Source organism: Uloborus diversus, chromosome 4, assembly GCF_026930045.1.
Source record: "Uloborus diversus isolate 005 chromosome 4, Udiv.v.3.1, whole genome shotgun sequence".
In the NCBI taxonomy this organism is placed as follows: domain Eukaryota; kingdom Metazoa; phylum Arthropoda; class Arachnida; order Araneae; family Uloboridae; genus Uloborus; species Uloborus diversus.
Window position 1 is genome coordinate 53,245,858 of NC_072734.1, and position 19,690 is coordinate 53,265,547.

Genomic DNA, 19,690 nt, shown 5'->3' on the forward strand with positions numbered 1-19,690 from the left:
GTTTCCAAAGTAAGTAGTAAAATTTGGCGATGGTTTGAATTTGTGCACAAAGTCACATTAATGGAAGTTTTTGTGCTGTTTATGGATTTGCCTAATTTAGTTGCTGGATTATTTTACAGTAAAAAAAGTTTTTAAAGATTCTTTGATTGACGATATTTTGTTTACATGGTGAAAGCTGACAAACATTAGTACGTAGTCTTTGACTTCAAAAACCGTGACAGTTGAAAAAACTGCCAAATGCATCCGCTACTGAAATCTTTCTGCATAAATTTTGGCGAGGTTTCTGCTGTTAGATTGGATAATGATTAAAAAATCCAATCAGCACAAATAATAAAAAAGCCCTATTAATTACACTAAAGTTCCGTTTAAATGGAAAATAATCAACCAAATCTATAGTTATTATTAGCCAATCTGGGAGAAAAAACGTTACTTTAAGATTTGACTTGAGAAAAGCCTCAAACACAGTCAGACGAAACACAAAAACATTCAACAATTCTAACTATGAACTGGGAGTTGAGATGATACACTAAATAATGAATTGGGTTGAGGAAAGCCTTCGAACATGGAACAAAAAAAGCAATAACTTGTTTTTCATACAACTTAGAATTTTCTAACAGATGCCATCTTCAGCAGAAAAATAAGCGCTTTCGATGGACACATAGTTTTAATATGTGCACGTATTTTTTAACCGTCATATTGTTGCATTTATGCGAAAATTTGGACAAATTAGAATAAAAAAGGAACTATCAATCGGATTTTTTTCGAACTGGTCTACAAACCTCCCCTGAACCAAAAAGGACAAACGCTGAAAGTTTCAGCCAAATCTGCCGGGTAGTTTCTGAGATCTTAGGGAACAAATTTACCAAAGTCCATTCTTATATATATATATATATATATATATATATATATATATATATATATATATATATATATATATATATATATATATATCTTGCTAAATATACGTTTCATAAAAATTGAGCAGCTGACAAATGCTCTGCCCCCAACTTTTCGATATCGCGACGACCTTGTTAATAAGAGGTAATGCTTTCATTCACTTCAATGAAAGTAGGAGCACTAAGACTATATAATATTTTTATGGCCTCAGCTGCTCCAAAAACTAAATTCTGCATTTACCAGAATGGTCTGCATTCTCCGTGCTTGAACCGTTCATAAGAGTCCTTGAACTTCTCCTCCTCGGAACATCACCAGAGATCGTGTAAGCTGCAATTGTAGAACTGAAATTTTGAATATTTTCCGGGGAGGACCTTCGCAAATGTTGGACTTACTACTGTAGATTCACATTGTGAATCCTCTTTCTCTGCTTATGTACCACAATTTCCTTAGTTTGATTGCTCATATGCTAGTCAAGAAATCCTTCTCTCCCCCACCCCCCACCTCTGCAAACGAAAATCTGGACTCGCATTCTCTCTTGCTATACATGTGTTTGAAAAAAAAAACGAAAAAAGCTGCCAAACACCCTCTCCCCTATTTTTTTTTATCTCGCGACAGCCTTGTTAAAAGGAAAATGCCTTTATTCTCTTCAATGAAAGTTCGGGAAACTAAAACTATATAACATTTTTATGAACTGAGCCCCAGCCCCCCCCCCCTCCCCGCAAACCAAATCCTGTATTCGCCACTGCTAGGACGCATGATTTTCGAAAGTGTCAAAATGTATATTTAACATTACAGTGACCATTTTTTTCTATTTCTACAATCATTGTATGTTAGCAAAAATAAAATATCTCATGCACATTGAGTTATTATGTAAAATATGCGCATTCGCACACACACATATATATGTGGGGGACACATAGGGGGTTGCAGGGTGTTAAGTTGGTGAAAAAGAGGTCACGACGTGAAAAAGATTGGGAACCACCGATCTACACGTACCGACGTGCCGAAAAGCTATTTCACATTTATTCCGGGGTGAGCTATAATCCCCCGCTCCCGAGCTATAATCCTCCGCTAATAAAAAATTTCATTTAAAATTGGACCGAGATTTCTATTTCATTTAAAATTGGACCGAGATTTCTATTTCATAGAAATTTCGGTCCAGTTTTAAATAATATTTTCGCGAATTCTTTTCTTTTAAAAACTAAAAAGGTTTTTAAATCATCTTGGTATAACAAGCCCTAATATACTCGGGCTTTTTTATGTAGCTAAACATTGAATTGTCGAGCAGATGAATGGGTTAAGGCTACATTCGGCCTCTTCTTTATCTCAGTAATTCAAAGTGAAATTTAATAATGGTGTCCGTTCATGTCGCTCAAAACACATTGTCTTATACGAGGCATTTTTGAAATTAATATTCGCCTCATGAATGGTGATGACAACTAAATAATTCTGCGCGTGAGGTTTGTGTTTGCGAATTCATATCCTGACCAACTAACTATTCCTAACAGTGTAGAGATAAAACAATTTGTATTGTAGACGTACAACAATGTCATCTCTGCACGAGGAAGTCCAAAATGTAGTATTGTTCTGTTGTTACAAAGTATATTTTGAGCACTTCAATAACAATTCGTGCCACATTTTGCAATTATTCATGGTGCTGTTTTGCCACTAAAACCTGCTGCAGTGTTTCAAAAAAGTGTGATTTTAGTTTGGGGATAAATTCATGTATTTTTCATTTGCATTTTTAAAGCATTTGAATAGATTTTTTTTTAAACCTGCAGCAGATGGAAAATTATTTATTTACGTGTTTATTTTTTAACTAGTTTGTTTTTTCACTTAGTTCACAAAATGTGATAAGGTTCTGTGCAATTTAAATGTGGGAGAAAGTTTTTTAAAAAGGAACAGGGTAAATACAGGGAAAAATTCAAAATGTTCTTTAGTTAGGATTATCTCTATTTTCATAAAGCGGCTGCATCAAAAGGATACGAGAAACAATTTAAAAATAGAAACTACGTGTACAATACTAATTAATGGAAGATATGAACTTGTTCGCCTGAAAAAAGAAATGGTCAAAAGAAGAATGACCAAAGAATTTCGAAAAATCTCTAAGCTTGCACAATAGGGTGGAACGAAAAAAACAAAGTTTTTATTTTCGAATCGTAATAGTGCGGAAAAGTTGCGATTGGTGAAGACTTACAAAACAAAACAAAGATTTTTAAAATCGGATAATATCTTCCGATCCCGCAACGAGCCTGAATATTTGAAAAAATGGAAAATTTCGTGTTTTCTTAGTGATTTTTTAAAAATTTTGTTTTATGTTTCTGTTTAAGGCTCTAAGACGGAAAAGTTACGATTGGTGAAACCTTCAGAAATAAAAAAAAATAATTGAAATCGAATAATACCTTCTGATCCAGAACCAAGCCTAAAAAATCGAAAAAGTTGAGAATTTCAGGATTTTTCCGAATTTTTAACATTTTTGGATCAATGTACTTTTTCAGGCTACAGAACGGAGAAGTTACGTTTAGTGAAGACTTCAAAGCGAAAAAAAAATATCTTTTTGAAATAAAATAATATCTTCCGATCGCGCAACGAACCTACATGTTAGAAAAAATGATAACTTTAAGCCCTTTTTCAGCTTTTTTTTTCTTTTAGTTTAACGATCCTCATAAGTTCGGTATGAAATACTAATGAAAGAACGTTTGTTTATAAAACAAATGTGATATTTTAGTATTAGAGCCTGCCTGTAAATTGTCCACATGGCCCTTTAATCCCGCGATACTCATATTTGTTTATGCCGCTTAGTACAGTGTATGCATCTAATACGCCCCATTAGCGAAATAAAGAACCGCAAAAATTTCACAGACGGTGCCATTCATGTTTACAGAACAATTCAAATCTGGCGATACTTACCTGACAATCTAAAACAAGTTGTTTACCCTGTCATTGAAAGAAACTCTTTCTTTACGCATCCCGAAAACTTATTAATGGCAATGGTGTTTGATGAAAGGAGGCACATAAGAGAACTAGCGTTTAAAAACGTCTTAAAATCCAGAGAATCTGTTTCTAAAGGCAAAAGCATTAGAAACTTTGTCATTCCATCTCTAAATTTCGAAGCAGAAGGTTACACAGAGATTATAATTTGGAACACGACAAAGCTATCTTATCCTCCTTTTCTTCGAAAAGTTCCTAACAAAGACATTGAAAATTTTATTGTAACAGGCACTATACCCGACTGGGATATAAAATTATTCCCTTGCCATATGCAAGCTGTCGAAAGATGTGTGATGCTAGTGACGGAGGCTTCACTCAAAGTGTGTGGATTTAAATCAAGAGATGGCTACATAAGAGCAACATTGAAATCCAGACCAATTACGCCCGAATTTTCCAAAAAATCTGATTATAAATTAGCTTCAACAACTAACACTTAAAACAATAAGACTTGTATACTGGATTGTAAATTTGGTAAATATTTTATAACTTTTTATTATTTGAAAATGTTTCATTGTTCTAAAGAATGGTAGTTTTGCATGTTTCGAAAATACCTTAAAAGTCAAGAAATAAAATTAATGTTTATGTGTAATATAGGGGTTTTTAAAAGGCTTTTCCCTGTAACACCGGGGAAAAAAACAACGAGAACAATTTTATTTTTAATCACTAAGAAAATATGAAATTCTCCCTTTTTTTACTTTTCATGCTTGTTCCTGGATCAGAAGGTATTATTGATTTCAATATGTTTTTTTAAATTTCTGAAGGCTTCACCAATCGTAACTTTTCCGTCTTCGAGTATGAAAAAGAAACGTTGGAGAAAAATTTTTAAAAAATCTCCAAGAAGACATGAAATTTTCCATTTTTTCAAATTTTTAGGCTCGTTGCGGGATCGGAAGATATTATCCGATTTTAAAAATTTTTGTTTTGTTTTGTAAGTCTTCATCAATCGCAACTTTTCTGCACTATTACAATTCGAAAATAAAAACTTTGTTTTTTTCGTTCCACCCTATTGCACAACTATCTACGGAGGCTTACGCTATTGAAATAAACTATCATATGCTAAACAAAATTACAATGCATATGCATATTACTAGTGTATTTTATAATATGTAGCACTGTTTTTTCAGTACAATGTATTTTTAACCCCCCTCCTCATACGTGTAAAATTTGGGGGAGGGGGTTAAGCATCCTCTTTCAGTTGAAATAGGAAACTCAAATTCTTCCAGTATTTTTCTATCCATAAGCCTAAAAATATTGAGGGGTGTCCCGTTGCCGTGGAGAAACTTTTTTTTTTACATGTATCTTTGAACCACCCTACTGTTTACATTATTGTCATGTAACGGCTCTGTACTCGTAATTACTAAATGTATTATTTTTTTGAAAAACCCTGAAATCACGAAAAAAAAACATAAAAAAAACCATCATCATCATTATTATTATTGTTATTTATTTTATTTTATTTATTTATTTATTTATTTATTTTTTTTTGCTACTTTACGACAAAATACAAAACGTTCTCTTTTTGTCAAAAAACATCTAGAACTTCCAATTCTTTTGGAGTGAATGTATTAATGTGCTGATTACTCGTTAAAATGGGTACATTTTAGTGTTTTTCTGAAAAGCTTAAGGTGAAGAATAAAACTTAATTGAACCAAAAGGGAAAAACATAGAAATATTCGTTTTACCTTCACATTTCTTTTGACCTTTTACTTGCTGTTGACTAGCCTGTGAGGAGACATTCACAGCGTAACAATTCTTTTTCTTTTGACGAATAACAAATAATCTTGAAAATAGATTTTCGATCATTCTAACGTTTGAAGTTTTCAACGCCTGCAAAAAAGTGCTTTCTATTAATTTCCGTAAAGAAAAAGGCGTTAAATAAATAAATAAATAGAAATTGTTATTATTTTTAAATGTTTTCTTTATTTTAAGTAGGGAAAGAATGCAGAAAAGATTTTATTGCAGCAGTGTTGGTATTAGGGATTTCCCCGATGTGACATCACTTCTACGGAAGTGATGCATATGCTAGTGTGCGATACAACATAAACAACATAACCAGATAAGCATTCATCTGAAAGAATTATTTACGGATAGAACTGAGTCTGTGAACAGTGTGTTCCCAGCTACTAGTGTAAAAATAGTATTTTTCGTGCACGACGTGAAATGAAGTACTTATTACGTAGTTCAAGAAAGATTTTAAATCAGTAAAATTGTTATATATATATATATATATATATATATATATATATATATATATATATATATATATATATATATATATATATATATATATATATATATATAGCTTTTATTATTTTTTTTAATGCATGCATTGATTTTTTGCCCATCATTAATTCCCTTTCCTTGCTGATTTCTACCTTTTCGTCATGAAAACAAGAAATAGTTCAGGATGCAGAAGTTACTAGAAAACCATATGTATTTCAGTACTCTATTTGTTTTCACGGTGGAAAACAAAGATAATAAATATACTTCAAAAATAAAAATAATTGCGAAAAAAATGTATTTTGAAATGTTATGTAAAGTCTATTAAGATTTTAATCTTTATACTTTATTAATACTAAAAAATTTTCTACATTTTGGATAAAAATGACGTTATTATGTGATTATGTTATTATTATGTTACATTATTATGTTATTATTAAATGATTATGTAGTATTGTAATTTGTGAACTATGTTCTTTTTTGAGTTCAAACTATTGTTCGTGGTAATTTGAACAATGCTATCATACATGGAAAAATACTGTAATCCCATTTGCATACATTTTACTTATGTGTAATATTTGTATATTGTATACATCAGTTTTCGTTTACTTTTTAATTCCAAAAATTAGCTACGTGACCATAAATTCTCGATTCCCTTCCTCCCTCTCTTTTTTCTTTAATTATTTGCGTATTTAAAGAGCTATGGACAGTGAATTTGTTTAAGGTATCATATTCAATGACTCTTTAATGATTCCGTATTTTAGAATAATTGATTTTACCGGAAAGGACTTCAGTTTCAGATTTTAAGGTGGAATACCCTCTTTTAAGAATAGAAATGTAATAATAAGTACCCTGTTGTCATGTTTTAACAGGCATAAAAGTGTTTAATTATTCATCAATTAGAGATTAGAGAGATATTTAGAGCGACGTTAACTTCGATATTTAAAATATTTTCTTTTTACAAAACACGTTAGCATACCAGATAAGCTACTGAACTCGAAATAACTTCGAGATATGAAGTAAAAACATGCACTGCAATCCAAAATTTAATACAAATTTTTACATAGTTTCTTTGTTTGTGTGTTTTTTTTAATTAAATTAAATGCTAAAATTTTTTTTTTCACGTCACATTTGTCTAAAAAACCTCATTCCAGGTGTTAACTATATTTTTGCCGGACGCCATTGCATAAAGGCGCTCAAAAGACATTGCATCTTCTTTTTATTAGTACCATTAGAAAGAACATATTTTTTTCTATAAAAATAGCTTTTCCTTCTATGATGTTCTTTCAGATAGGCATGAAAAAATGAGCTTGAAATACTATTTGTCGTTCACAAGAAAATCTCGTTCTACAATGAATAAAGAATAGTGAATGCCATGGAAACCGGCTTATAGGTATATTGCAACTATTATTAGAGAGAAATAGTTTTTTAATTGCCTTTTAAAAAGTTCTTTTGCAAAAGAAATACGGTAAAAACAGATAAGTATTTTGTTCAGGAAGCAGACTGATACAGCAGACAGAGCAAGATAATTTTTTTTTCTATCATAATTCATTTCCAAAGTATCTTTTCAAAAGATTAATAAAAAACTATTTCTGACTTATAACAATTGTAAAATACCTATAAGTCTGTTATCACGGCATTCACCATTCGATATTTGTTGTAAAACGAGCTTTTCTCGGTAACGACAAATAGTATTTCAGGCTCATTTGGTACGCTTATCTGAAAGAACACCATCTTAAAGAAAAACTTTTTATAGGAAAAAATATGTTCTTTTTAATGGTATCAACGAAAATAAGATTCAATGTGACAAACTTGAGCTACAGGGCATTAAAAACAGGCTTTTTTTCATGTGAACTATTTTGATAGCCACTTTGAAAGCCCATATCTTTTAGAAAATCACTAGTTACGCTCTGACATAACCCATTTAAATCATGTAGTATATAGCTATAGCGCTTTGAAAATGGGCTATTTTTCACTTGAACGGTTTTAAAAGCCACTTTGGGAGACAACATCTTTTAGAAAATAGATATTTTTATTTAGAAAATAGATATATAAATAGATATTAATAGATATAGATCTGCAACTGTAACCCATTAAAACAAGTATTTTTACAACGGAATCACATAGCACGATCTTTTGAATTATTTTTGTTCAGATTTTACGAGTTCACGAAATTTTCTCCATCGCGCTTTTTCACAAGTTCATGCGCATGCTACACAAAATCTAACGAGCACAAATTCACAAAAATAGCTGAATACATAAACGGCAAAACGTACTTTAAGCACATAAAATTTCAGGTTTCCAGTATGATAAAATTTTCTGTAAACTTAGTCCTTAGTTGACACAAAAAGCTGATCCGCCATTTTGGATCACATTTTTCGAAGATCCTAGATCATCAGGATTTGAATCTCGGAAGCTGAAAATTTACATAGGTTAGTTTCAAAGGCATTTCTTCGCCTCGGTCGAGTGTGGACGATTTGAAAAACTAGGTCAGTTGACGCGGAATGACTCACTAACTGAATTTTAGATTTACATTACTTGCGCGCGAAACGAGTGACCAGACCAGTTGTGTTGAAAGAATTTCCCTCTCTTCTCTTGAACGTATTTGGTTTAACCTAGCTTGATCTGTTTCAGTTTATCTGTTTGAACGATTTGCTCGCGCTTATGTGTAATCTGACTGTAATAATGAACAATCCTTATTTGGCTTGTACATTCATTTTTATATTTACTGCTAGCGTTTTTAGCTACAGTTTAAAGGTACGCAAATGACATTAATTTTTAAATTATTGCATACACTAGTATCATTTTTTACCCACTTTGCGGATTACCCGCCAAATTTGCTTATCAGCGGTTACTGTGTGCCACCCTATTGCGCGGGTATTCCGGAGTTTAATACTTTTAAAGACAGAACTTTAAAGCTTCAGTCGTACCACCTGAGAAGAGTATCTTCTGAATATCTAAATCAGTTAACTTTGTCCCCTCCAAATCAAAACTTTGGGTATGTGAGTGTAGCGTAACTACATGTGTTAATAGAGAAAAGTATTATTTAATCCCCACAGATGGCAGCACTAAATACTGAAAGTTATTTAGGTTTTAAGTTTCAAACACAGCGGAAATTGTTACTTTTTTTTCTCTCTTTTTTTAAAAATTGTAAATGGATTTTGGGAAAATATTTGGAAATATACCAGAAACCATCTTTTGAACACCCCCCCCCCCCACCCTCCATACACACACACCAAAAAAAAAAGAAAGAACTTTCAAAACTCAATAATGCTTCCCTATTTTGTTTTACGGAAAATGCCTTCATTGGCTAAAATCAATCACAAAAGCTACCATTTAAAGTTGTTAGATAGTACAAAAGCGTTAAAAAAAAGTGTTAAATGAAGCAGATTTTTCTGTATTTCAGCAAAAATTCAATGGAAACACTTTTTTTATTAAAAAAGCATAAATATGGGCCTATTATGACATCGCTTATTAGTGCTGCAGTACAAGGAGTTATTATTTTGAGTGTTGTAAATATTCTGGTTTTTTGTAGATAACTTAAGCTTTCATTGTTCGAAATTAATTCGGAAAGCTTATTTGTGTATGCAATAATTTATTTTAAAATGTTTTTTGTTCCCGGAAGCCGAGATTGGTTACATTCGACCGTGGACCTCCTCGTTGAAAAACTCTGTGTGCCCACTGGTGTAAGTTAAACATTTTCAATTTACGTTTAGCATGGATCTGTAAGTTCCTATTTAGTTCCTCTATTAAGTGTACCAGTACTGCCCCCATAGGAGAGTACAAAAAGCGTCCAATAACCTAATATAAATAATGAGAGTGGTGTATGTCAGTTTCTAGGTTGCTGATTGAACCTGCAAAAGTAGTACGGTTCTTTTTTTCGGAAACGGGGGGGGGGGGGGGGGGTCGATTCCACAAACTACCGTCCCCTGGTGACACCCGTGCAAGGATACTACTGATATGTACGTAAAATACGTTTTCATCCATGCACATAAATTTTCGAAATGCTAACCAAGCAAACGAAAATTTGGACGTTAGATGGAAACTTTGTATAATATCTAAAAAAAGTGACGAATACAGTGTTACTTGTTGTAACGAATACCAATAAAACGAAGTATCCGTTTCACAGAAATACTAGCATTTTTTCACTAACAGTTTAATTGCCTAGTCATTGTTTTAATTCCATTAAAACGAAATTTCCGTTACAACGAAGGAAATTAACTAGGAACAAAGGATTTAGTTCATAACAATTCTTTAATTGTATTTGACTTTCTCTCAGTAAACCGTTTGTAAGTGTAAGACACTAGTGGTATAACTCACTTAGAGTTGATTTGAAAAAAGTAACAAGCAACTTTTGATAATAGTTGATCATAAAAAAAGAGAAAAGTAACCTATATTAATATACAAATAAAATTTAAATATTAAATTTACGCTGTCTGAATGAATTTTATAAACGCCTTTACAAAACCATCAATTACTTAAACCTGTCACTTACAAAACCATCAATTACTTGAACCTTCCGCTTACAACACCTTCAATTACTCAAAACTAAGTAAGAATAACTTCCATCACTCTTATTCCTACCACGTCATATGTAAACACAACAACCATCAGAGTGGTTTCATTTTTGGACTTTTTGTATTGTTTATGGGTTTTCTTTTAAAATTTATTACTTAACGGTTTTTTCCTGATGGAATTATATAATAAATTTTGTCTCCATGTGTCATTTTATCTTTTTTGTTTTGTTTAATTTCTATTTTTTGATATTAATACTACCTCCTGTTCCACCGTGTTGCTTTTCTCGGATGACTTTTCATCCAAAAGCTCACACTTCTTTGCATTGAAAAAGGTGTTCCTTGTAACACCGAAACACGTGTCTGCAATCATTTGCAAGTTTTGTGCTTAATAACGTTGGATTACTGACATTTTAATTTTTCAGCACAAAGGTATTTATTCTTTATTTAGTTGGCTTAAACGGGCCGTACGTTTGCATTCTACTTTCTTTTTTCTTTCTTCTTGCCTTGAATTTTGGTTGTATTTGTTGTATTTGGTAGTTTTGAATTTTGCTTCATTTTTGCCTTGTTACTGTTTTAATTTGATTTGTATTTTTGATAATAATTTGTTCTTATGTACTTTGTTATTTTGTTTTTGGAATAGCTCAAATCAATAGGTTTTGCAATCTTCGTATTAAGAAGTTTCGCTTTTTGAACCACTTAAAATTTCTTCAAGAATGTAGGCGCAGGAAAGTTATTCCGAATTTTATTTCTTTGAAATGTAACTTACCACGTTCTGTAAAAATTGATAAAGTTATTTTTCGGTCGAAATTGGCTCTACTTAGAGCTTCGATCCAAGAAACTAGGAAACGCCTCTCGTTTATTGAACGTGAGCTCTATGATTTGCATCTCTCTATTTCAAATTCTATTTCTGATTTTGATTATGTTAATAGAACTTCTTGGTCTAGAACCCTTCGTTCTACGGAGAATCATCAAGTTGTTTTGAAAAAGAAATTAGCTAAACTTTGTAGAAATTTGAAAGTTGTTCCTTCGGAAAATTTACCAGTGGTAAATAAAAATGTTGTCGTTAATATTTCAAGTGTTCCTTTAAATAGTTCTCAAATTAATGCTCTAAAATGCAATGATAACTTTGCTCTGGCCAGCAAACCTTCTTTTTCTAAGCTTATTGCTCCTATTGAGAAAGCTTTTAAATTTAGTGCCTTATCATCCAATCAAAAAGATTGCGTTAGGCATCTTATTGCTTCTAATGTGGACTTTAATTCTAGAATTTCCAATCCCGTCTTTACTAATACTGTTCGGCGTACTGTAAAGAATTTAACTTCTAATTCAGATATTGTTGTTACTAAAGCTGACAAGGGTGGTCAAATTGTTGTTCTTGACGAATCATCTTATGTTGACAAAACTAATGATTTGATTTCTTCTGGTCCATACTTAGAGATTTCTAAAGATCCTAGTGAAAATGAGTTAAAGACTATTTCTTCGGCTGTCAAGTCTGTTCAGTCTATTCCAATAAATGTTAAACGCTCTGTTATTCCTTCTATTGCTAATTGCGCTAGATTTTATGCTTTACCCAAGGTACATAAAGCTGGCATTCCTTTCAGACCGATTGTTTCCAATATTGGTACGGCTTCTTATAAACTTGCAAAATATTTAGTCTCTGTGTTTTCTCCTCTTATGAGTAATAATGTATTCACTGTAAAAAACTCTATCGAGTTTGTCAAAAAAACTCAGAATTGCGTTCCAAATAATTCTTTTATGGTTTATTTTGATGTGAACTCATTATTTACGAACGTTCCGGTCGAGGGTTCATTGTTATGCCTTCAGAGTAGACTGTCTGAATTTCATTTTACCTCTAAGGAAATTGAGGATTTAGTTTTCCTTACTCATACTTGTCTAAGGCAAAGTTCCTTTGTTTTTAATGGTAAATTTTATACTATGTTGGATGGTTTGGCAATGGGAAACCCACTTAGCCCCATCCTTAGTGATATTTACATGCATTACTTTGAGGTCAAGTTGTTTCAGAAACTACAGTTTCAATTCTATGTTCGCTATGTTGATGACTGTTTTGTTCTTATGAACCACGGTCAACTAAGCATTGATGATGCTTTATAAATTTTAAATTCCATTGATCCTCATATTCAATTCTCTTGTGAAAAAGAACAGAATAATTGCCTTCCATTTCTGGATGTTCTCGTTTCTCGAACTGAGTCCGGTTTTGAAACTACGGTTTATCGTAAACCTTTTGCTGTTTCCTTACCCCCACATAGATTATCGTCTCACCCTCCTAATCAAAAATATTCAGCTTTCAACACATATGTTTATCGTGCAATGAATATTTGTTCTTCACCTGAGCTTCTTAATGCGGAACTTAACTATATAAGAGCTGTGGCTGCTGATAGAGACTATCCGCCCACCTTAGTTGATTCCATTTATAAAAAACTTTGCAAAAAATCTCAAAATGTTGTTCTTAATAGAACTTTTAACACTAAGAATTTAGTTGTTCTGCCTTTCTTCCCTGGTATCAGTTTTCAGGTTGCTAAGATTCTGAAGCGATTCCAATTCCAAGTGGTATTTTCTCCTATTAATAAACTTTCTTTCTCTTCTCTTAAAGATTCTATTCACCCTCTTAATTGCTGTGGGATCTATAAAATTGTTTGCAATTGCGGACTCGGATACATCGGACAGACCCGCCGTTCTTTGAAATTTCGGTTAAAAGAACATCAAAGCTATGTGAGAAAACAACAGCTGAATAAATCCAATATTGCTCAACACTGTTGGGAATCGAATCACTCTTTTGATTTTAACTCTTATCAAATTATCCAAAAATGCCCCAATTCGTTCGATCTTGATTTTTGGGAATCTTTTCACATCCTGAGGAACCGTTCTAATTTAGTTAACGATCTTACTACAATTCCCTATTTTTCCTCTGTGTGGACTGCTTTGTTAAAATTGGTTTAGATTTTCTATTATTTTTATGTAAACGTCGTACATTTCTTACTTTTATTTTTTCATTTTTTGCTTTCTTATTTCGTTTTGTGATTAACTAATTCCAATATGTTTATCCTTCACTCTGTTTTTTCTGCATTTCTCCATTTGATACATTGCTTCCATACATAGTTTTTCCCGCTGGTAAATTTATTGCTAACTTATTCAGAGTGGTTTCATTTTTGAACTTTTTGCATTGTTTATGGGTTTTCTTTTAAAATTTATTACTTAACGGTTTTTTCCTGATGGAATTATATAATAAATTTTGTCTCCATGTGTCATTTTATCTTTTTTGTTTTGTTTAATTTCTATTTTTTGATATTTATACTACCTCCTGTTCCACCGTGTTGCTTTTCTCGGATGACTTTTCATCCAAAAGCTCACACTTCTTTGCATTGAAAAAGGTGTTCCTTGTAACACCGAAACACGTGTCTGCAATCATTTGCAAGTTTTGTGCTTAATAACGTTGGATTACTGACATTTTAATTTTTCAGCACAAAGGTATTTATTCTTTATAATGACGAATTGTTTATTGCTCTTACTTAACCAAAGTTGATGTTCCTTTGATTTTTGAACTTGGGCTTCAGCGACCAGTACTGTCCCTTGAGCATTGCGAGTGGGACCACTTCCTGGTTGGTGGAGTCCATGACCTACACACACACATACAAACACACACACACACACACACACACACACACACACACACACCTCCGTCCAGTAGGAGGGACATACTCGCGGTGATTTGCTGTGTCCTGATTGCTGTTTTCGTCTAAAGGGTCGTGTGAAGTGGAGAGGGTCGGGTATAAATAAAATCGATTCCGGGAGACAGGAACCGTTTGTAGAAACAAGAAACTCAATGAGTAGGGCCCTATCGCAACTCATTCCTGCGAAAGAGATGGTTTGAGTTCAAGATGTCAAAATTCCTTTTTTTAAACACATAAACGAAATATGTATTACATTAAGTTTAACAGATTAAGAGTCATAACTTATAAGCTTCAAAGCTTCAGGCTTCAGGAGTGAGCAACCTACCCCCCCCCCCAAGACACATTTTAAAATAAACCAGACAATGTTTTAAGAAAGGTTCAATTGTTTTATTTTCTTCACAATTTGTATAAACTTAAAGTGTGCGTGGAAAGGCTTTTTTTTTTTTTTTTGCAGAAGAGGTTGAGGGGTGATACCACAAATAACCTCCCCGGGTGACGGCAGTGCTGAGTACGCCACTGGTATAGATATATATACACTAATACAGATACATATTAGGAAATACTAAATAAAGAAAAAAAATTTGGACATTAAATGAAAAATCCTGCATACTAGCTGACAAATTGACAAATAAGGTTATACTGTGAATCCTATTGTAACGAATACCATTGCAACGAAGTATCCGTTTCTAATAAATAACTTTTCACTTGCAGTTAAACTGCCAGATCATTGTTTAAAGTGCATTAAAACAATTTTTCCGTTACAGCGAAGGAAACTCCTCCCTTGAAGCTCACTGCAACGGGATTTCACGGCACTATTTACCACTTTAAAAGTTCAAAAGCAGATTTAAAAACACTTATTTTTTTAATATTGGCATTTTGAATCAAAATTTAAATAAATAAAATACAGAAAACAACGACGAAATATTCCGCAGTGCTTTACGAAAAAAGTAATCTAAGGTTAACAACTAAACATAATCTCCAAACTAAAACTTCCTCCAAACCTAAATCTGAAAAGTTACTTACCTTTTTCTGACTTTCTTTTACTAACAGATGGTGAAAATAAGATTACTATTTCTTTAAGCTATCCAATGTACTCGTAGTATGTATTGCATTAAAGATTAGGTATAACGTGTGATTTTTACGATAGACATCACACGAGCGGCACTTTGTCAAGGTTTTGTGTTGTTCTTTTCCAATTGTTCTACAACTTTAAAACTTCAGTCTTGCCTCCCAAACATGAAATCTAGTTGCTATTGCGTATGAATAAATAGACAGAAGAAAATTTCAATGTGAATTTGCTGATTAAACAAGATTTTTTACTCTTCCGTACGCATTATTGATTCTTTTACCGATTTATTGATATAAGTAGAGTTAAACTAATGAGAAGGAAATAGTACAATCTTTACTTCCTCATACGTAATATCGCGGTTGTAATTTGATTTAACCTACTTTTTTATGTTTTTTGTATTTCTTTACAATGTTTTCATCAAACTGTTTCGCATTTAAAAAAATTTGATCAGTTTTCAATGTGCTTAAATATATAATTATTAAATATAAAATATTATATTAAGAAATTATTGCGTAACTTCAGTATGTTGTTCTTGTACGTGAATATGTTTCAGTTTTTTTCATATTTAATAATTAATTTAGAAGTAAAAGTTGCACAAACAATTTATAATACTCTTAAACTATATTTTAATGAAAATTTCCTAGTTTTGTATAGTTTTAAATACCGCACCTCTGTAACAGAAGTGACGCATCTCAAAAGTTTGAGAAAACTCACTACTTATGGATTTTAAATTATGAATGTTTATTGCTCTTTCTTGCCACAAGTCCTGTCTAAAGTTAGTCAACATAATTGGCGAGTAGTGACGTGGAGGTAATGCAAAAAAAAAAAAAAAGCGAGATCATTTCAATTTCGTAATTTAGAGCTCATTATTGAACTTTTAAGCAGGCACCATTAATTTAAACCACAAAACCTAACCAGTACACATAGCCTCATATATGTGCTGCGCGTTCTTTGATACCTGAGAATAAATCAGTTAAAAATAGAGCTGCGTAAAACTTTGATTTTCTTCCATTATTGAGCAATCACGATTGCTTATTGTTCTCACTTGACCGTCCTTGATATTGTGGTTCCTCCTTCAGCTTGGACCAGGGTCCTCTGCAGCATCACCGCCCACCGGCCTCTGCAGGCGCGGCTCCTCCGGTCCTGAGCAATCCACTTCTCTTGGTCGGAGGTGTCGATGTTCTACAGACACGCACGCTCACACACACCACTTCACATTCATTCACACACGCCTTCACACACATTCACTCACACGCCTACGCGCATACACACAGGTTTATGCATACACACACACACACATACAACTATTCACACGTAACCGCCTAGGAGGAGGGGCAGGCTTAGGGGGACAGGAAGCGTTTCTAGAAACAATAACTCAAATGAGCAGGGTTCTGCCGCAGCTCGTGATTGCGAAAAACATAATTTGAATTCAAAATTTCAGAATTCAAATTAATTTTCTTCTTTTTAATTTTTTTTTTAGTTGTATCAATTTTTTTTCCGGGCTGCTATGTGTAGCTTCAGTTAGAGAAAATAAGTAATTAAATAGAGAAAGTAAAACAAAAGCATTTGTAACATAGATATTCAATATCAAAACAAATTAAAACACATTCCATTCAAACCAATTAAAATACCTTTCAATGACACAAAATGTTTTAAATTTGAAATATACTAAAGAGCAATTTTACTAAAGGTTACGTTTATTCGAAAAATATTTCTGAATATATTTCAGGGTAATAAGTATACGTATTGAATACTTAAACTGCAGGGAATAAGTTATGAGCTTCAGAAATAAGTTTGCTACTTATTATGAACATTTTTTCACATTTCGTGAAAAAATCATTTAAATTCACGAAGATATAAGCATTTCTTTCAAAATCACGAATTTTATTTGAGGATTTTTGGCCCACAACCAGGACCGCGCCGTCCCTATGTGCAAGGTCGTGTAACGCACGACGGCGCCAGAGCCAAAAAGGCGCCGAGCTCTACCAATCCAAAATTCTTCAAATAAAGGCGAAAAAAACGCTAACCAAAAAAATAAAATTGAATTCTTCATTATATTTAATAGCGGCGGGGAAATTATACTGCTAAAGGAATTTTTTTTCTTTGCTGTATCTAAACATGCTATTCAAAACGCAATATTTTACACCAGGGATGCCCCCTAAGATCAAGGCCGCATCCCACTGAATATCGTGCCCCCTCCCAAATGAAAATAGCACCCTTCAAAGCACTCCCCCCACCCCCCGAAAATTTCAATGGCGCAGTCTGCGTCTTGCCCCCCTCCCCCTTCGGTAAGCACCCCTGTTTACACTTAAAGCAAGGGACTTTATTTAAAGCATAATATTAGCCTTTTTCTTACTAATGTGGAGCCGTGAATGCTATTTCGGTATGTCTATAGTACACAAGGTGAAGTAGTGAACATACTAGGCGAAAGAAATTTTCTATTTCCCATTTTGGTTCTTGCGGTGAATATCTTGTATTATAATTATGTGCAATTATAGCCTTTTTGTGATTTTTAAATCGTGATAATTCCACTGCTACGTATTATCATACATAAAAAATACGGTAAGCACATTTGTATATTATTTAGATGTGCGTAATATTTATATATTGTACACAATAATTAAGGTTAGGTTTTTAGTTCTGAAAAGTAAAGACTTCAGCATAATTACTCAATTCTCTCCCCCCTTCTCTTTTTTATTTCTTTAACTATTTTTATAATAAATTTAGAAGAAAAAAAAAAGAAAAAAGCTTTGGAGAAACTATGCATTTGTTGCAGGCATTAAATTCAATGCCTTTTTGTAACGGTTCCTTGTTTTAGAATTTTCTACTGGAAATGATTTCAGTTCCAGATTTTAAGAGGCAATATCCTCTACTTCAATTTAGTAATCTATTCAGCACTCCGTTGTCGCGTTTTGATAGACACGAAACTTTGAACAATTATCTATCAATTAGAGATTAGAGAGATATTTAGATCGGCGTTAATTTTAATATTTAATATATTTTCTTTATCCAGAAACGCATTAGCATATCAAAGGCAGGGTTCGTCAAACTGGGCCCAGCGCGTAAAAACTCGACCCGATTTTTTTCGGGCAGACACACTTGAAAAACCCCACTATCTCGGTAAAGTGGGTTTCAGAAACAAATTCAGTATCGATTAATACGAAGCCCAGAAATAGATATCTTGCTTTCAGGACAGTATATAAAATTAGAAATTTCAACTGCATAATAACCGCTTCCCATTTTTCAAAAAGTATATTTATCAGAGCATAAGTATAAATATTTAAAGTAAGCAATAATTATTTCAATCAAATTCCAAGATTTTTTCTTTTTAAATTGCTGGGGGGAAAGTGCTTTTACCTGAAACTGGCCAGCTCTTTTTTAAAAACAGCTCAATGCAAAATTTCCAAGAGAAAAAGTCATATTGCAAAAGTCATTTTCGATCACGCCTCCCTTACTCGAGATAACTTCAAGATATGGGTAAAAAAGATTGAGAAGAGATGAAAGGGAGGGAGTGAAGATTTTCATTCGTGGAGGAAAGGGCCCAAGTCACGTGATTTAAAGCAAAACATTGGTAGAAATGAGGTTACTTTGAATCGTTTCAGCCCCCCCCCCACCCGTAAAACGTGTCAACCATTCGATATTTGTTGAGTCACGTGACTTGGGGTCTTTTCTTCAGCTTTTGCTAAGCCAATGATTGGACTTATTTCCTCCATTTACTAATTTCTGCTCTAAAGTATAAACGCAAACTGTGTTTCAAAATTAAAAATTTGGTTTTTCTTGAAATTAAATTTAAAGCTCCTTTTTTCCTTATTACATTTGTCTATAAAACCTCACCCCAGGAGTTAACTATATTTTACTCGAACGTTACTGCATAAAGGCGCTTAAAAGATATTTGCACGACGGCGCCGAACAGGCTTGACGCGGGCCTGTCCGTACCACGCAGTGTTTTCCACCATCCCATACCAGTCTTTCAGAAAATTTGACAGCATACAAAAGAAACATGATACTAAAATTTGAAGTTAAAATATTAAAATTTGATAAAAATTAGTATTTAAAGCAATTTATTTTTCATTGCGCATCCGCAATAAATGGCAAAACCTCCATACTTTAAAACCTAAATAGATGTGGCAACTTATTAAAAAATCAAGTTTTATATTAAAAAAAAGAAAAATCAGTATCTTACAAGTTTAGAAAAATTTCCCCTAACTGAATGAGTGATTTAATTTGTTTCGGAAAATGACATCTGCAGCATCTTTTTCTTTAGAACAATTGGTCTCTTATTGTTCAAGAAATCCATAAAAATGTGTCTG

At 32.9% G+C, this 19,690-nt stretch overlaps 1 protein-coding gene across 1 annotated transcript in view; it reads right to left on the reverse strand.

The window, feature by feature from the left end:
• LOC129221171 (sodium-dependent phosphate transport protein 3-like) overlaps positions 1-15,485 on the reverse strand; it is a 41,277-nt gene extending 25,792 nt beyond the window's left edge. The window contains exons 1-2 of the mRNA XM_054855622.1: positions 15,335-15,485; positions 5,571-5,715 (exon numbers count right to left, since the gene is read on the reverse strand). Of these exons, the coding sequence (XP_054711597.1) occupies positions 5,571-5,691 (121 nt within the window). The 5' untranslated portion in view covers positions 5,692-5,715; positions 15,335-15,485. The remainder of the gene's footprint in view (positions 1-5,570; positions 5,716-15,334) is intronic.
• Between the last annotated feature and the right edge of the window lie 4,205 nt (positions 15,486-19,690).